Genomic DNA, 18197 nt, shown 5'->3' with positions numbered 1-18197 from the left:
AAACAGATGAAATAAAGCAGGCCTCTTAACTGAAAGACGTATGGTCAGCGTAATTATGATAGTCGCGTTGCGGTACAGTTACCGTTGGAAGAACGGTGAGGTTCTGTGGGTAATCGGTCGAATTAAAACACGGGCAGAGAGACAGAGCACCCATCGGAACGATTGGAGCGCGGAGTCGACGTCGCGTCAGGACCGAGTGTAGCCGAACGCGTGCGGCGTGTCGTCGTCGCAGAACGGGACGGTACGGCACGAGTTCGGACGACGACGCGACGCGACACGACACGACGCGAAACGGGACGAGCAGCGGGGCGGGGAGACGAACCAAGGCGAGGCCACTCGAACTGAGCCGAACTCGAACGGAATCGAGTCGAGAGAGTCAGTGGCTGGCGACTCCTCGGGGCGTCTGGTTCGCTGTATGGGGTTTGTTGTTCTTTCGCGCTCCCTGCAAACCACGTGCGCGCAGCTCCGTGACAGCTTCGCGTCCGTACTACGTGACGCTAGTTGCCGAAGCGTCGCGCGTCTCGCTGGATGAATCGGAGAATAATTTTATGGTCTTCCTCACCCGAGTGCAGTGTAAACGCGTACTAAGGCTGACATTGAAACTTAAAAGTGATATCGCAGAAGCGACAAAATGTATATTGTAGCTAGGAAAAATTTTGTTCTAGTTAGACTTCGTTAATATTCCTCGACTGGAGGCGAGTCGCCGATAAGGAGTATAAGAACGCGTACCGTTTCTAAGATTCGTGGATACTTATTACAAAGCTGGGAATTTGTCACTCGGTGACTTGGCTCCGTGCCCTCGACGGTTATCGCAGCCGAGACTTTCGTTAGCAACTCTTATCGGGCTTACGAGAATAACCTGACTGCGTAGCGTAAATATTATGACTGCGGGAATCTTCGAATCGTGCGACGAGTTAAAATTACGATGTCCCGCTGATCGCGTTTCGAGTCGTTGCCAGCCGCGGATACGAATTGCTTCAAGGACGCGAGCTTCTTCGAAACAGCTGATCAAAAACGAAAAGCAAGACAATCGAAAAATTAAACGATTACTGCTAGCGTGTGATCGAGAGCAAAATGGACCATGGCGAATTAATCGCGAAACAGCAAGAAACGGAATAATAACGACGGGAAGAAGGAAAGGAAGAAGAGAATAATAATGGTCGAAGAAACTTGTACCTGGTATCATTCGCGAAGCGACTTAACCACTGCGGCGAAGTAGAAGAGAAATAGGGAGGACGGTTGGCAGGATAGAACGAAAAAGTGGCACGAATAAAAATAGAGGAACGAGCTGAGACGGACGAGAGAGAACGAAGTCAGGAAAGAACGATCCGTTAGGAGGGCGAGGGAAGGGAACGAGATTTCTGGGCACGCGCACTCCACCTGCTAGCGTGTAGTGGCACGCGCCATACACCCACCCTCTCCGCCTGGCCGTCGACGTTCCGTTCTACCTCCCCGCCTCTTTTCCCCCTTCGGCGTTACCTACCGTTCTACCGATTCCCCCTCGGAACCCCACCCCTGGCACCCGATCTCCCCTCATTCCACGGGTGCCTCCTCCCGCAGGAATCCCCTCCCATGCACACGCGTGCCGCGGCTCGGGACGCGCGGGACTCGGGAGTCAATCGCTCGCGGACTTCGATAGGATGAGCAACACGAAGAGGTCCTTGCTCTTTCTCCTCTCTCCTGTGCAGCTTTCCGCGTTCCACCGGCCTTCTCTTCTCTTTCTTTGTCTTCGACTATCCCTCTTCTTTGGTCAAGGCAAATCTCGACAGGATCTAAAATTAAAGTAGTTTTCCTGCTAAATTGCTAATATTCAGAGTATCGAAAGAAAGAACAATACAGATAGAATTTGTCGTTAAGCATCGACAACGCTGCGTGGCTCGCCTCGGGATCGAAGCTCGAGCATTCTCAAGGAAGTTTGAATTTAGGTGAATCCTCGCGACATCGCAACAGGAGCGAGTCGCCGGCCGATGTTCGCGTATGAAAGAACCCGGTCGCCTTCCACCTCTTCCTCTTCTTTCCGGCGTTCGTCAACCGCCAGGGGGGCGACGTGCACCTCGATCGGTGCATTGTAAGCAAAGAGAACAAAGGGACGAAGACGGGGACGACGACGAGGACGAGGAAGAGAAACGAGTGGCGAGGAGAAGAAGAAGGAACGAGATAAAGAGTGGGGGAGCTGACGCGTGCTACTACCGCCGTTACTTCCATCGAAACAAAAATAGTCCAGTCTCTCCGCGGCGAAGAACCGACAAAAAGGGAAGCAAAAGATAGCCGAGAGAAAGAGTAGGAACGGAGTTATCGTAATACGTGCGAAGCACACGTGCGACGCGTTCACAGAGGTTACAAGATACACAGGCTTCAGTTCGAGTGCAACTTTTGCATAGAGTGTGACCAGTGCGCGAAGATGGCACACGCTTTTAAGATAAAGATTCGTCACGATCAAAAATAAAGCAGATATTTCGGTGTGACCGATCAGACAGAAGAAAAAGCAGAAATTTTATTCGGCATCGAGACTTGACTTTCCCTGCTCTGAAACGAGATCTGTCTCTTTCTTCGTCCATAGGTGAAGAGAGAAAGAGAGCGAGTGCATGGTGTGATCAGCTGTTCGTGCGTGCTCTCCCGCTCGTTCCGCAGGAATTCTCGAATTCGTACGATCCGATTGATTGAATTAGTTCGCGGAGGTTCTTGTCCCCGTACGCTCGTCAAGTCAACATTCTCGAACCACCTGTTGACGATTTACGAGGGAAAATCGAATCGACGTGATTCCAAGAAAGTTCCAAGGTTAATCTCCATCTAACAATCGTAATTGTCGATTCAATATTGTCATCGTGACGTTGTGGGAAATAAGCGAACACCCACCTTTCTTACCAATCCATGCAGTGACAAGGACCGGAAACGAGTCGAGAAAACCTAACCCCTAAAATGTGTTCGTGGAGATATTGCGGAAACAGTGTGAAATCGACACGGACGCGTGTGTTACCCTTCGAAAAACATTAAGAGAATAATTTCCGAGAGTGCACGACTAGTGGTAAATAAAAATGCGAGCGGCGAGACGAGTGTTTTTCGAAGCGAGCGTTATCTATTAATACGTACGTTATCTGTCAGTCGCATCGGAGGCGACGGAGACGGAACACCAGGGTGAAAGGAGGAAAGAGAGAGGTTAGAGGTCACGGAACCGATATGCGGCACGCAAACTCGTTTCGAGTAGCAGCGAATTTCGGCCCGCGGATTCGAGCGGACTCGCGTGGTCGTCGTCGTCGTCACGGCGCAAAACGGTGGTGATATGCCGGTCAGGGGACACGGGAGCGAAGATTCTATTCCCGGCGTCTTTTTCTCGCTGGTTGCGTGACGTTCGACGTTGCCGTCGAGAGTATTATAACAACGTTCTCGACTCGGCCTCGTTCGCTGGTCGAAGTGATGAAGGAAGGGCATTACGATTATCATACGGGCATCGAAGCGTTGTGTACAGTTACATGTAACATAAGAAAGCAGGGAAGAAATTTTGCTGTAAAGTTCGCGTTTCTGAAGTGTTAAAGACAGAGGTGTATCCTTCCTCAAACAATTTGAGATGAGTCGCATGCTGTAAACCGCGAGGAAAGACAAGAAAAATACAGTTTGTCGTAAAGTGTTAAAAACAAGGGGTACTCTTTATAATACAATGAGTCGACTAAATGTTTCTGTGACGTGATAATCGCACGCGAGAAAAAGTTTGCTCGGATCGTACTTATCGAAGGACATGTTAAATGTTGTGAAGTGTTTAAGACAAGGGGTGTACCCTCCCCGAAAGATTTAGGATGAGTCAAGTGCTGTAAAGTTCTAAAGGCAAGATAAGGGGTGTGCAGTCGTGTACATTTTTCCAAACAATATATAGTAGAATGAGTCGAAGAAGTGTTTTTGCGTGACTCTTGACAAAAGTTTAACCGAACGGTGTTTATCGATCGTGTATTCGACTTGGTTACACGCGAGAGAAGTCGGCGGTGGTGGGAAAGCGCGGAAGACGCGACGGAAAGAGAAAGTACGCACGCCGGCTGGTGGTTTGCAAAATGATTTTCAAGTTTCGTTGAGAGAATCGATGAAAGAAAACATGGATCAGTAACGGCGCATCTGTGTATCATCGTACCGAGAGAGAATAGTTAGTGTATTAGTGAGAATCGTTTAATTAACGAGGAGAAGATCGGCGAAGGGGCATGGTGGGCTCCCACCAACCAGGGCCACAGGCCCGGGTGGCCCCCCTGTAACGAGGATACTTCTCACTATCGTGCACCATTAAACTACCTGGAATGATGGTATGTTCATTTTAAAACTCGTACGTAATCTAATGGTATTTGTAGCATTGTAGAGTAATGGTAAAAGTATTTGGTTATGAAAGTCAGAAGTTCAATTAGATAACCACAGATACTAGAAATTTATGTACATCTTTTTAAAAGCTTGACTTAATAGTAGAATTTTAATTCTTAATTCTACTATCAATAGAACTCAGCAGATGAATAATTGCGTGAAATTTTCTAATATCCTTTTTATTACATATAATGATACAAAAATGTAATGGTATTTATTCCTACGCATACTAATATAAAATTCCCATAGACAGCTCAATATTCTGATAATTCTCAATATTCTGTTAATTTAAACATCGTAAATCGGCATGTACCCTGTTTTGTTATTTGATCACAAACAAAACTGGATTTGCAATTAATTTTAGTCCAAGCGTTAAAAGTTAATAAATATCGGTCGTTCCATTTAAACTGGGGATTAAACGACAACGCGTTAATAATTTGGAGTTGGCGTCAAAGGGTTTGGGTGAAAAAAAATCAACGACAGGTTTTCCGAGTCGGTGTCCAACGGCAACACGGAGATAAAGGGTATCGATTCCTGAATTTTTTTGTTTATCTCCTGTGTCTGCTGGTAACTCGAAGCGCGCACGAAATGTCACCAGATAACGAAAGTTCCGGTACGATAAAAATGATTCAAACCTTCCCCAAAAATCGACGAAAAATCGAACGTAACTCGCCGTCGCGTTTTCGCACCCTTTTTAGCCGATTATGTATTGTATGTGGGCTACGAGTCCTCCCGTAATGTTACGGTAGGCCACTTGTTTTTTTAATGGCAAGTGAAAAATAAGGCTTTGATTGGTATATACAACTTGTTGTCCTAAATACTAAGTCGAGCCTGATTACTGTCCATGACCAGCCAATTCTGACTGACGCCCCGGATCGCGAACCGGTGATTAGTGCAACGGAACCTGGGACAGGGAAATGCGGAATGTCCGCTCGCGCTTCATGCCCCTATTATCGGTCGTCCGACCGCTAGAAGCCGTTAGACGGCGGCCAATCTATTGTTCTACGTGTGTGCATGCGATCTTGACGTTCCAAGAGCGAAGCCAATGGCCTTCCTACTGATCTTATCTTGGATTTTCTAAATGCGAATGTAGATTGGAATAAGCCCTATTGCTATCGATTTGAATTGGATAAAATTCGAAAGAAATATTTAGGATCTAGTTAAGTAAGTTTCAAAGTATCATAAAGATAGCTTAACGATTTTCATGAGTTAATTAAAAGAGATAAGCACTATAAAATTTTTAATATACTCTTATCGACTAAAATTGCTATAATATTGATTTTACAAATTGAAATTAAACGAAACTTGAAAGGATTATTCAAAAAGGACCTGTACATGTATCTCTGAAGTTAATATCGTGTAAAGCAAACGGCGATTAGTCGATTTCTCGGTAAAGGTAGCCGTCTGTTTCATGACGGAGAGGGTTGGTCGATTTGTCGTCACGCGCGCGACGAGGCGTCCCGATTCCGACGTGTCATAACAGGGGAACGAGCCGCTTCGCTCTCGGGTGGCCGGCTCATGGCTGCGCCACGGAATTATTTATACCGCTTGATTACACGCGTTGCGCCGTGCCGGGCCGAGTCGCGCCGAGCGGAGCCACGGAAACAGCCGAAACTCTGTTCTATAGCCTGTCGTGCGCCGTATCGCTCTATCGAGCATCGACGCGAGGAATCCCGGCATGCTTCAACCATCTTCGCGATATGGAACGTACGATAAAGACCTGCTTCACACCAATAATCTAGTCTGTCATAAGTTCGAATTATATCATACCTTATGGATTTTGGATAATGGATTTGATCCAACATATTTTGATCGCAAGTATAGTCGTTATAAGTAGGGAACATACATATAGAGTATCTGCTCTAAGGAAACATAGGCATATGAGAATAATCGGAGCGCCCAAGTGAGAGACTTTGGCCCAGGTAATTAAGAAAAAGAAAATGAGTGCGAGAATTTCTTCTTTTTCTATTAAGAGGGAGGTATAGGAATGGGGTGACTCTATGTAAACAAATAAGTTGAAAATATAGAACAAAATTTTTTCATTTGAAATTTTATTTTTAAGAAAATCGGCTTTGAGAACCTACTGGATATACGTAATCTCGTCCAAGTCTCAATTTAATGGATTTTATTATGGATTGTGTCTTTGAAAAATCACTACTGTAATTGCAATTTTAACATTGCAAAGTAACATTCCAAGGAACATACGCAAAGAAGTAAAAAGACACAATTATGTATGCATAATCATAAATAACATTTCCGACAAGATGATAATAAAATTTAATAGTAAGCTCTTTTTCATATCGAACCAACGCAGATTCCATTCGCGTAAATGAAGAGTACAAATTGGATAATTGTTATACTATAGAGTTGTTTAATAATATTACACACATCCTATTAAATTTATCTAGAAGAAAACAATCACTAATACCATTAACTATTTTATGTCGTGAAACTAGCCTACGTCTATCGCGCGTCTTTCTAACTCGTTGATCTCTCCGAAGCGGAGGATTCGAATAAACCGGAAACGTCTGACCGCCGTAACTGTATTGCACTGCGCACAATCATCATAGTTGTTTGTATTGAAATTGCGGTGCTTGTCTCTTAGAGCATAATAGGGACGTATTTATTACACCGTGACTTCGTACGTACACCGATGCAAAATTATTCAATGAAAATGCGGTTTTCTTAGAAACTATGAAATTCAATTTTCTATTCAGAATATTATTTTATAACAAACTGCATCAACAGTAAATTTGTACTCAAATACATATACAAAAATAGAAATATAGTAAATATAGTATACAAAAAGTGTCATTAGACTTGTTAATACATTCTGATCTATTTTGTTACCAGTAATCAATGAATATATTTTCAACAGTTTTTACGACACAGTCTTTGCATCGCCAGCTACTAAACAGTAGTACTAAATGACGAAATAGTTGCGTTAATTATTTTAAATATGTTAAACATAATCTGTATCTAAAAGAAATTGATCAACTTTGATTTTCAAATGAATCTTAGATTCGCTTATCAGTTTTAAGAAGTATATTAATCGTCCACGTCCTTGACGGATTGTGTTTCATTCAACACATGTGTAGTTCGCTAGATTACAATCATTTCTTTTGCGTTAAACTTTTTTTCTTAACAGTATAGATTATATACATGTATATCGAAATGTAAATTACAGTTCACAGGTGAAAATATACATACAATATACATACTCACAACAATTGTGTTACTGTGTGAACAAGTTACGAACGCAAGAAGTAACAAGTCTCGTTTGTGACAAAATGAAACTGCAATTGCAAGGGTCCATAATTACTTAAATTGAACTAAGAATATTTGGACATTTACGGGCACGAGGGGATCGGTTCTTAGTCGCTCCAATTCGCGAACCAGTAATAAACCTGTTTGCCCGCTGCGGTGTAATTTATTTTAGAAACACGTGGGTGGCCATCGAGAGGGAACGAATTCATTCCGTTGGTCCACGAACGACTTGATAACAGCTCCAAAATCCTTTGTTATTTGCACGTCTTTAGTCCAGCACGCAGGATTCTCGTTAGCTTCTATCTTGAATTAAGTTTCGCATCTTCCATCAATAATATAAACAGACTGCAGATTGTTATGCAGAAAGCAACATTTGTTATGATAATTTAGATAGGAATATTTTTATTACTTAATAATTATAACATGCATTTCACTTTTAATTTTTTGTACGTCGTTGGTATTATTTTTATATCTTTTACAAGGTACAAACATCAAATTTGTAGTTTAAATGTAAAAGAAGGAGAAAATAGTATAACTAAGATTACTGTAGATCAAGTTTGGTCCAGGTTCTGATTAGTTCCAGGGTAGGTTTTTAGATAACAAAGAAAAAGAATCACAATTACCGTGCATCTACATGTATAAAGTAGAGGGAGATCAAGGTTTTCAGTAGAGTATCTTGGAAGTGGGTCAGGAAATATTATAATAGAATGGTGCAGAAAAATGGCACAGGTGCCAAGTTCATGCTTTCATCTTCTCTCGCATTCCTTTTGAATAATATACCAGAAAATGTTCTCGTCCACTTAATACGAGTTACCTAATCGAATTTCGGTAACCGGTGACTCAAGCGACATGCGTACACAATTTGAGACCAAGTCTCATTTGAAACAGAAACGAACAAGTAGGCTGTAGATTTTGTGATACAGATTTTACTGTTGATGATCTATAGAGAAATATGTATAGTGAAATGATATTGTATGCGCTTTTATAAGTGCATACTACTCAAATTTTTGGTGGAACTAAATGTCATATAATAGCAATCTTATATTAATAAAATCTGTAAATAATTTATCTCTTTCTGAGAAGTTTTAACTTTTTTTTATGAATAGATGAGAGTATTAATTTTTGCAATAAGAGAGTTCTGAATTAAAGATAAAAGTTGTCACGAGAAGGAGTCCTCGAAGTGTACTGCGACGTGTTTAAGCGGGTAATTCCATAGGGAAGAAGATGAAATCACTCGGTGTCGCGTCTCAGGTAACACTTAAATAACTCGCTGTAAAGAGAATAGCCGGAGCGAACCGGAGAAAACAGACTACTTCCACGCATAGATGATAAAACCGATAAAGCAAGAACACCTTCCAATACAAGACAAATTATTATACATTTATGAAACGCACAATGTAACGTATTGCACATCACATATTTAAGAAACATACTACGTGTTATGTACTTTAGATTCTATTTAATTTAGATATCTTACTGATTTATTAATTATCATAACTGTTATGTAATACCAATTAATGAAATATTGATTTAATGGCCTGGAGAAATTTCTACAATTCATCAAATTTCATGTATTGTTTGGTTGATCTCCCATTCAAGATTTAGCTTTATTTCATTTTTCCATTCAAGATTTCACTTGATAATTAGTATTTGATACATCAGAAATACCTTGAAGGCAGATTCATAATTTTGTACCAACTACGAACATTATTGATTGGATATTAATTATTGTCTTTAAGATTGCTTTTGATTGATCAAATAAGTATCAGGTATTAGTAATTTGAATTCGTTTTATAATCTACACATAAAATTCAAAATCATCATCCTAAACATGTTTTCAGAAAGCAAATTACAAGGTATGAAAACAAGTCTGAAACGATTGATAATTTTGCAGCTAGAGATTCCCGTTTACGTCTGTTAATCGTGTCGTTCAAACAAACCTGATATTAATTCCGTAGGTAGGTGCGCTCCTCTCGATTCGAGGCACCAAAATACGCTCGGTCGACCTTGCCGCGTTATTAGGCTACGCTTTAAACGAGATTTCAGCGTCTTTCTTGTTCTGTCGATAGCCACCGTGAGTCTGTGCCGATATATTTAGCCTCGTAGCGGGGTATCGTTGATGCAGAGAGCCGAATCCGACTCAAAAACCGATAGACGAAACGGGATCTGATAGTGTAGCGTTAGACAAGCATTTCTCAGAACATATACGCGTGAATATCAATTAAAAACTAAAGTCTTTATTCATATATTGAGACACTGGATGTCTTCCATGTTCTTTACATGTTTGCTTTTACATCCTAATAGACCGCAGATTTATATGCAGAATAAACCTTTTGTAATGTAAATGCAGAAAATGGAATGTAAATAAGAATTTTTGTATCCGTGTAAAATAACAATGTATTATACTTCTATTTCTTGATTATTAGATTTTTAGATCTTCTGTAGATACAATTTTTCTAAAAAGTTTTACAGATGCAATTATTATTTTTGACTATAATTACAAATATTATTGAACTCTTATTAGAAGAGAGAACAAATGATACACGATGATACTGTTCTCTTCTGTAAAAGTACTAAACCGTGCAGCCTACTAATAAGTTCGTTGTGCTAATAAAGATTCAATCGTTTAGTCTCAATTTTTGTCTTGATTGATTTTGAATAAAATTTGTTCATGCAATAATAAAACCTGAAGCACTTCATATCTTGCATTCTTGATACATAAATCTTCTGTCTCTGTACACGCCTGATCATTTCACTATTTATCGTATAAAATATGTTAATGCAGTTTTCTCCTTTGCACATCTCTTGGATTCTTTCCCTTTTGCGTTGATGAATTGTTCGCAGTTTATTGTATATTCTTGCGATTTCGACACTCGTTCGTCGGGAAGTTCATGGAATTTTCCGAGCTGATACATACCATTCATGCTGATGATACATTCCTTCGTCCGTTTCGTTCTATAATTATAATTTATCTTCGCGGATAACGTCGCTCGCCGTTTCTATCTAACATGTTCCACAGTAGCTCGATGAGATCGCGATGAATAATTACAAGGTCGCGCGTCATTTTTCTCATTGTTTACTCAAAAAATGTCTCAGTTCCTTCCAATTATTGAAGAAACATTCCGGTTTGTATGTTTAAACTTGCAAATTTATGTATGTATAATGCATAGTACAATGTGTAATATACATATGTATACATATACAGGATGCTCGGCTACTGATGGGAAAAATTTTAAAGAGTGATTCTACCGGCTAAAATGAGATTTAATCAATAATAAAAAGAATTGTGTCTGAGACTCAGTCTCTGAGTTATTTTAACCCTTTCCGGTACGATTTAATAATAAACCCAATGACGAGCTATATTCGTTATTTTACCGGAAGGGGTTAAAATTATACAACACTGAGCTAGTGAGTAAAAATTATGATTTGAACAGAGATTGGGACATCTACCTTACTTGGCTAATGCACGGGAAATGAACAAATGAATTACTTGTGATATACACGTTAAATAAGGGTTGAATCGGCGATCGCCAGAAGATTTTCCAGGCGGATCGGCCAGACCTCGTGGCTGGTTACGTAATCGGGGCCAAAGTCTAACAGACACGACACACCTCCGACCTTCCTATCGATCTGCGGCCGGAGGTTTTACGCGTCCTCCACCCTCCGCAACCTCGTCGGCCCTCTTTCTCCACGCTGGAGTCCTCGCGAGGAGGAAAACAGCGGTGGATGCTTGCGTGCGAGCGTTTCTCAGCTACCTTAGCTCTCATTTACCCAGACCAGTGCAAAGAGCCCTACCATGACGGGCACAGACACAGCGTACCCTGTGAGGTACGGGAACTCATGATAGAAAATTTATATAAAGGGATGAAAGTTATAATGGTGTAAGTCACTTTTCGGGAAAATTGTGTCTTGCATTGCTTTCTTCAACTATAAATGCTAATACCTTAAAAGAAAACGTAAAGTAAGTTCTACCTTATCTCCTTACATCATGGTCTTCATTTTTTCCGAACCACAGTTAGTAAAGATTCTTATTATTAAGCCACATAATCGTCAAAGTCATTTAGCATCTCTCTCAATAGAATCAGGGTTTTTCCTAGATGTAGTCAATTTATCACCCCACGATGTCTTGTAATACGATACTCTTATTATTGTTTAATTACTGATCCTTACTAATTTCTGTCTTAAGAATCCAAGTTATAGTAAATCTAGTTAATACACCTACATCATTATTGAAAATTAAATTCAATATTTGATACATTGGTATAATGATTGATACAATAATTCGTACAGTAATAATGCACTGGTTTACATTATAATAAAGAATTGAATTCAAAAGAGTAAAAAAAATATCAACTTGAGTGAACATCTCATGGCATGTATAAACATGGCAGATGTCCCAATAGATAAAAACTTTTGAGACATACAATTAGTGTTAGTGACTCCTGTTGATGATAAGCTCTAATAGAAGAAAGAATTGGCAAATTTCAAGAGTAAATTTATTTGAAATATCATTTCATTGAAATTGTTAATAATTTGTCTGGTTATAGTTATTATATTTATATATTACATTTGGGGATGTATATCTGTATCGAAACATGAAGTGGCACGTTCACACGAAGTTTCTGGTCTTTAAGACTCCGTCGCCTCGCGAAAACTTACCCACCGAGATCAACTCCAGCAGGGACAACATTTTTGTTTCTTTTTTGTATAGAAATGGTGAAACTTCACGGACAAGATCACGGTCTAACCTACTGCAATTATTATGCTGCTTAACAGACTGCAATCCTTTATGCAACATAAAACTTTTATGATATCATTTTGAAAAATGTATTTTATATGCTCTGTATATTTTATTACATACATAGTAATTTTTCATAGTCTGTAAACTTGTATAAATTACATTTATTATTAAGGTGTTTCGTGAATAGGTTGCTCTGGATAGAAACTAGTATCTAATATTTTGTCGTTCGCTGCTAATTAAAGATACTCGCTGTGATATATCCGACAGCTACAAGTACGGCTTCCATAATACTTGATCGATAACGCTGCGAAACCAAGGAAACGCATCGCGACACGTGTTTTTCTTGATAAAGCAATTTTTAATAAAACAGTTTCTGTTTGCCCTCTCTCAAAACTGTAAGCAGAGTTGATATAAAACCGGCTGATCTTTCATCTGAAACTCCGTTCTTTTTCGAAGAAAGAAAGCAAACGTCGAGAAGGGAAGCTACCGTTTCTTTGTACGCAACTTCAATGCAAAGTTACCTTTACCCCGGTCGAGGGTGAAGGGAAATCGATATCTGATAGCACGTAGGAAAAATCGGTTCTTTGGCCTAGTCGTTTAACCCCTCGCGAGGGCGATGGGGTGCTAAAAACCCCTCGGCTTTCGTTCTTTTACCCACATACCTTCTACCATCATTTGTCTTCAATTAACCGGGCCACGTAAATTTCAAATACCTATATACATATTATGGGTGAATTAATAAGAAATATCATTTAAAATCGTTTACTAGTCATTCATTTTATTATTTATAAAGGCTGAGAAAAGTATATTTGAATTTGTCAAAATGCAAAAATATATACCTTTATTGATTTTCATCATATAACCACTTCACATATATGTTTTAATAAAATTATTAAACAAGAAGTCATTGTATTTGGTACTTCGTATTGACTCACCCTATATGTATGTATGGATTCATTCTATTTTATTTTCTGTGCAATTTAATATTTCCGTAAATATATAAAATTGCCAGTGCAGTTGTGAACATGAAGCCCATTCCATGCCCAGCGAAGAAATTCGCACCCCACGGCCGACAGGATGGAACCTATCTTTTTTAATTAAACCTCCTGCGCGGCCGTCGCTGATGACACAGATGAATAAATGATAACTAGGAATAATCCCGGCGGCTGTGTAACCCACTCGTTCTAATGAATATTTATCCGTCCCGTGGAACGTTTCTCAAATAAAACGCGTCCCGTCCAGTTGCTCTTTTTATTTTTAATCTATATACGGCTTTCAATCTACATTTAACTTTTTTATTGTATTATTTTAATATATATTACATCCTCATATATGTACATTCGAATGATCATGAATCATCAATAGATACAATATTTTCTATCATATTTCATATCATAAAAAGAACAAACATTTCATATATTAATTTAAAAAGAAAAAGATCTCGCATATAGTAAATGTCGTATAGAAACAAATCGACTACATGAGGATATTATATATTAAAGTGGTACAATAAAAAAAATAGTTTTCTTAAAATATAGAAAAATACACACAATTAGGACTGTTTATGTAACTGTAACTTCTAACGAATAACTTCTATCAAAAACGTCATGTTATATCTACTTATATAATAATAATCTCTAAAGTCTAATGGGACCAAAATCCCATATTTTACATCTACCCACTGAAAAAAAGGATGATATTGGTAGGAGACAGGTTGCGCATCGCGATAAGTCGAGAGCAGTAATATATTTCGAGGATAGAGAGTAAATTCCCTTATCCTGCGTGCTCTATCTTCGTTGAACGCGTGGTTATGGTGGGACACGGGTTCTGGCCAGATCTTTTTCCACGATGGAAACGCAGAGTCGCGACGTGGACGTAAGTTAGGTATTACGCTGTTTGTTCAATAATCAATCCGACGCTCCGATGGGAGTCGTGCCAAGGCGGTGAAATATTTTGCAGAAAAGCCTCTCCCCGTGAACAATTTATCGACACGCGTTATGAAAAAGTCGTGATCGATCGATGCGCGCTTTTTCCGATATTTATCCCTTCCTTTGTGTTACTTTGGTCAATCGAAAATGTCCGTGTTCAGTTTGTTAGGTCAGAGTTGTTACAGACTGGGACAGGGGTTAGGAGATTCTTTTTTATATGAAAGGCCATGTTCATTTCCTGAAATACTGGAAAAGCTGCATCGACCTTTCAAACCACTACCTTCAAACTAGTACATACTAAGTTACAATATTTTCATAATAATACATCCATCTGCATTTTATATCAAGATAAAATTTGAAAAATATTATTATAAATATAATTAATATCTTTCCAAATTGTTATTGAAATGAAAATTTATTTCAACTATTTTACATTCACTGTGGATATTATTTACGAATAAATAGATCTTTTTATGGTCTTATAAAAATCCCAAACATAAATATAATATAATATTATGACTCGTATTATTAAATTCATTTATCTGCCNAAACTAAAATTTTTTACATATCTATGGGCTAGGGTGAATCGTTAGTTTTATGCTATACAATTTTATTCGCGGCCTCTTAAAGACTGTTGCTGATCATTATCGGTTGCCTTGACCTGGAGTACGCGGAAACGAGAAAGAAACCGACGAAAGAAATCGCAATAAGTACTTCGGCCTATCGTATTACAATGCGTAGGCATTCAAATTTCGATATTAGCTAGCAACCATGTGCCACGCGATGAAATGTGAAACATTGAAAGATAAGACCAAAAGAAAACAAAACAGAATTCCCAGAAATGAAGATCTACATATAATATTATTTGGAAATGACAAAAGATATGAAAGAATAAATATGCAATAATGTTTTTACAATATTTCTGATTTTCCACAAGAATATAAAATCGTGCAAGTTGAATTATTACTTTTCTTAAGTGAGAGTTACATAGCGTCATATGAATACTAAATGACTCTTGGATCTGTTTCTAGATCCATAATTTTAGTATTGATCTATTTCCCACCTATAATTCACTTGTAGCCTGTAATTTATTATTGATTACGCAGTAAAGAACATCTTTTATACAGAAATTTGATGTCTTCCGTTCTAGCATGAAACACTGCGATTAAGCTTTTATCGCATTGTTTAAATATTTAACGAATACAATCACTAATATATTTGATTAACGATCTGTGTCCGCGATTCTCTTGTGCAAAAATATTTTCGAATAAAATGGTAAACGGCAGAACGATTATTTAATTTACTCCCCGTTCATACAGGTATAACTAAAATAACGTAACAAAAAACAATGTCTCATGTATGACACTCAGTATGCAGTATAAATGGACGATCCAATTTTTATGGTACGCTAGTTCGATATGAAATATCAATCAAACGATTTGAAAATAACTTTGTTTTAAAAAAACTTCACGTTTTTATTTTTATACGTCCCTTGAAAAATTGAGACAATTATTTGGGGGCTGCGTTCCATTTCTGGTTGTTACTTTATAAACAGTAAGTGCGTCAATTTTATGATAAACCATATGTGATCGATTGATTAAAAGAACAGAAGAACAGATAGCTCTACTAATTTATAGTAAATTGCAAAAGAATAATAAAATATAAGTAAATTGACGGGAAATAGATTCCAGATAATAGAATTATAATAAACTAACAATGAAATTATAAAAGATCGTAATTGGAGAAACACTGTGACTAGTAGAAGAGAATCTACTTACGTAGATGTAAGTATAGATGCGAGAAATATAATATCGATAGCGGAACAACTAAACACGGGGGGATATGCGAGTTGTCGCGTGCGCGCGTACTTTTGTCTCGACAAATGGAATCTCCCACGCTTGCGGTGAATAATTTCACGGCTATCGTACATTCGTGAATTATTATACTGGGATCGTCGAGTGTGTAAGTGAGTGCGACTGTACATATGCGTAGATACATGTACTCGTGTTCCATGATAGCCGCCGATTGGCCGAGGCGAAATTAATACGTGAGCGCATTATCGAGTGTTGACGTCGCGCTCTGAATAAACACTTGCTTCGCTTCTTTTTCACAGGATCCGATCGCAGCTTCGCGAAACCAAACAAATGTTTATTTTCTAAAACAAGTACTCTGTTACGTCTTCTAGTGATAGATTATACAGGACATAGCTCAATGGTGAACAACCGAGTACGGTAAAGATCTCATGTTAAAACTGGATGGTCATAAAAGGTGAAGATTTTAGAAACTTCCCTGTAATGTTTTTTTTTTAGCAACTAACACATCGGTCGGAGCTCTATTAAAACGTATTTAGAATAAAGTTGACTGAAATTAGGAATTGGGAATGCAAAGAATGCACCGTCGAACAGAGTTGAAGTCTTAAGCTTAAAAATTTTATAGACTACTTACGGTACAAGAAGTCAAACAGGATAAAGATTTTAAAGTTAAGAATTGTATGGGCAACTGATGGCTAATGAAAACTTTAAATATTCATTTTTCAAACAGAACAATCTTTGCCTGAACTTGTTCGGTTTGGAAATTTCATCCATCTTAATTTTAGTAGTCATAATTAAGTGGGATATGGAAATATTCATTGGAGTTAGAAAGTCTCTCTTCGACTTCTTTATTGAATTGTATTTAATTATATGATTCATTAATCAATGGAAAGAAAAATTCATTTATTTGAAATTCCTTTGAATCTATAAAAATTTGTGTTGGAAGGAGTAATGACTCCCGATCTTAAATATCCACTCTCAGGATTGATCACTTGGTCAAGGATCGTGAAATAAAAATGCCAACATTTATTTCCATTCATTTTTATTTCATTCAGTCATTTTTACAATGCATTAGTGAATTTTCTACTGGAGTAAGCGCCGAGATTGCTTTACATAGCCTGTTAAATGTTGAATCAGCTGTTATTCTCAATTCTTCGTAGCATTAATTAGCACATAAATTACATTATTGATATACTTAGCACAATGTATAATTTGAAATGTAGCTTGCTACCGTTTCCAAGAATTGGAGTTTGAAAGCAATATCAACCCAGGTCTCACCGCGCAGAGGTGACTACGTTTGAGACCCGAGCAATGGACAATACCCACTGCCCCTTCTCATATAAATTATGATAAAGCGAAAATTGGAGGAGTTAAGATTGTGTAAAAAAATCACAGAACCTCCGCATACAGTGCATTAGCACAGAGGCATCATCGGAACAGCGCCTTTGAATGAAACAGACAGCACCCCCACGACTGGGTGGGACCGAAGTAAAGAAATTTCGTTCCGAGTAGTGCCTAAAAAAGAGTCACATGGCGTGACAGGGCAATAAGTAATTACCGAGCAAATGCTACAAGATTGCATAACAGAGATTTTCCTTCTGGTGTTCTCCACGTGCGACTGCAGTCTCTTTCCTCTATTTCTCTCTCTCTCGTTGTATCAATGAAGTCGACACGTGTGCTGGATTTATTATTACGTAAATCTTCGTATTTATTCGATATCCTTAACAACGCGTTACCGATGAAAGTTTTAAGTCCTACACGTCTTACGAACACTTTGAGAACAGAACTCCGATGAACATTTTGTTTTACAAAGTAAAACTTAAAACCAATACATTAACGCTAACATTTTATTCTATATTGCTAGCAATGTATAATCTATAATAATTTTAAATTACTTATTCATTGAACATTTTTTTATATTAAAACTACAGTGAGACCCTTTGTATTACAAATGAAACCTTCGAAGCAATATATTAACGTTGACACTTATTCAATATTGCTAGTAACATATAATAATATATAATAATTAATACTTATACATTCATTTTGTGTATAAACATTTTAAGGAAGTTTTTATTATTAAAACTCCAATGAACATTTTGTATTACGAAGTAA

The 18197-nt window shown here is 38.3% G+C and overlaps 1 protein-coding gene across 2 annotated transcripts in view; it reads left to right on the top strand.

Moving 5' to 3' along the window:
* Nucleotides 1-394: 394 nt before the first annotated feature.
* The window catches only part of LOC108628483 (neurogenic protein mastermind), an 80927-nt gene continuing 63124 nt past the window's right edge, over nt 395-18197 (top strand). For both annotated transcript variants that reach the window (XM_018030441.2, XM_018030439.2), the window contains exon 1: nt 395-4283. In XM_018030441.2, the coding sequence (XP_017885930.1) occupies nt 4278-4283 (6 nt within the window). In that variant the 5' untranslated portion in view covers nt 395-4277. The remainder of the gene's footprint in view (nt 4284-18197) is intronic.

This window comes from Ceratina calcarata, unplaced genomic scaffold (assembly GCF_001652005.2).
Source record: "Ceratina calcarata isolate Rehan_Ccalc_2016 unplaced genomic scaffold, ASM165200v1 scaffold525.2, whole genome shotgun sequence".
Classification (NCBI taxonomy): domain Eukaryota; kingdom Metazoa; phylum Arthropoda; class Insecta; order Hymenoptera; family Apidae; genus Ceratina; species Ceratina calcarata.
Note: the sequence above shows the minus strand (reverse complement) of the source record. Positions and strands in the feature narration are given on the sequence as shown.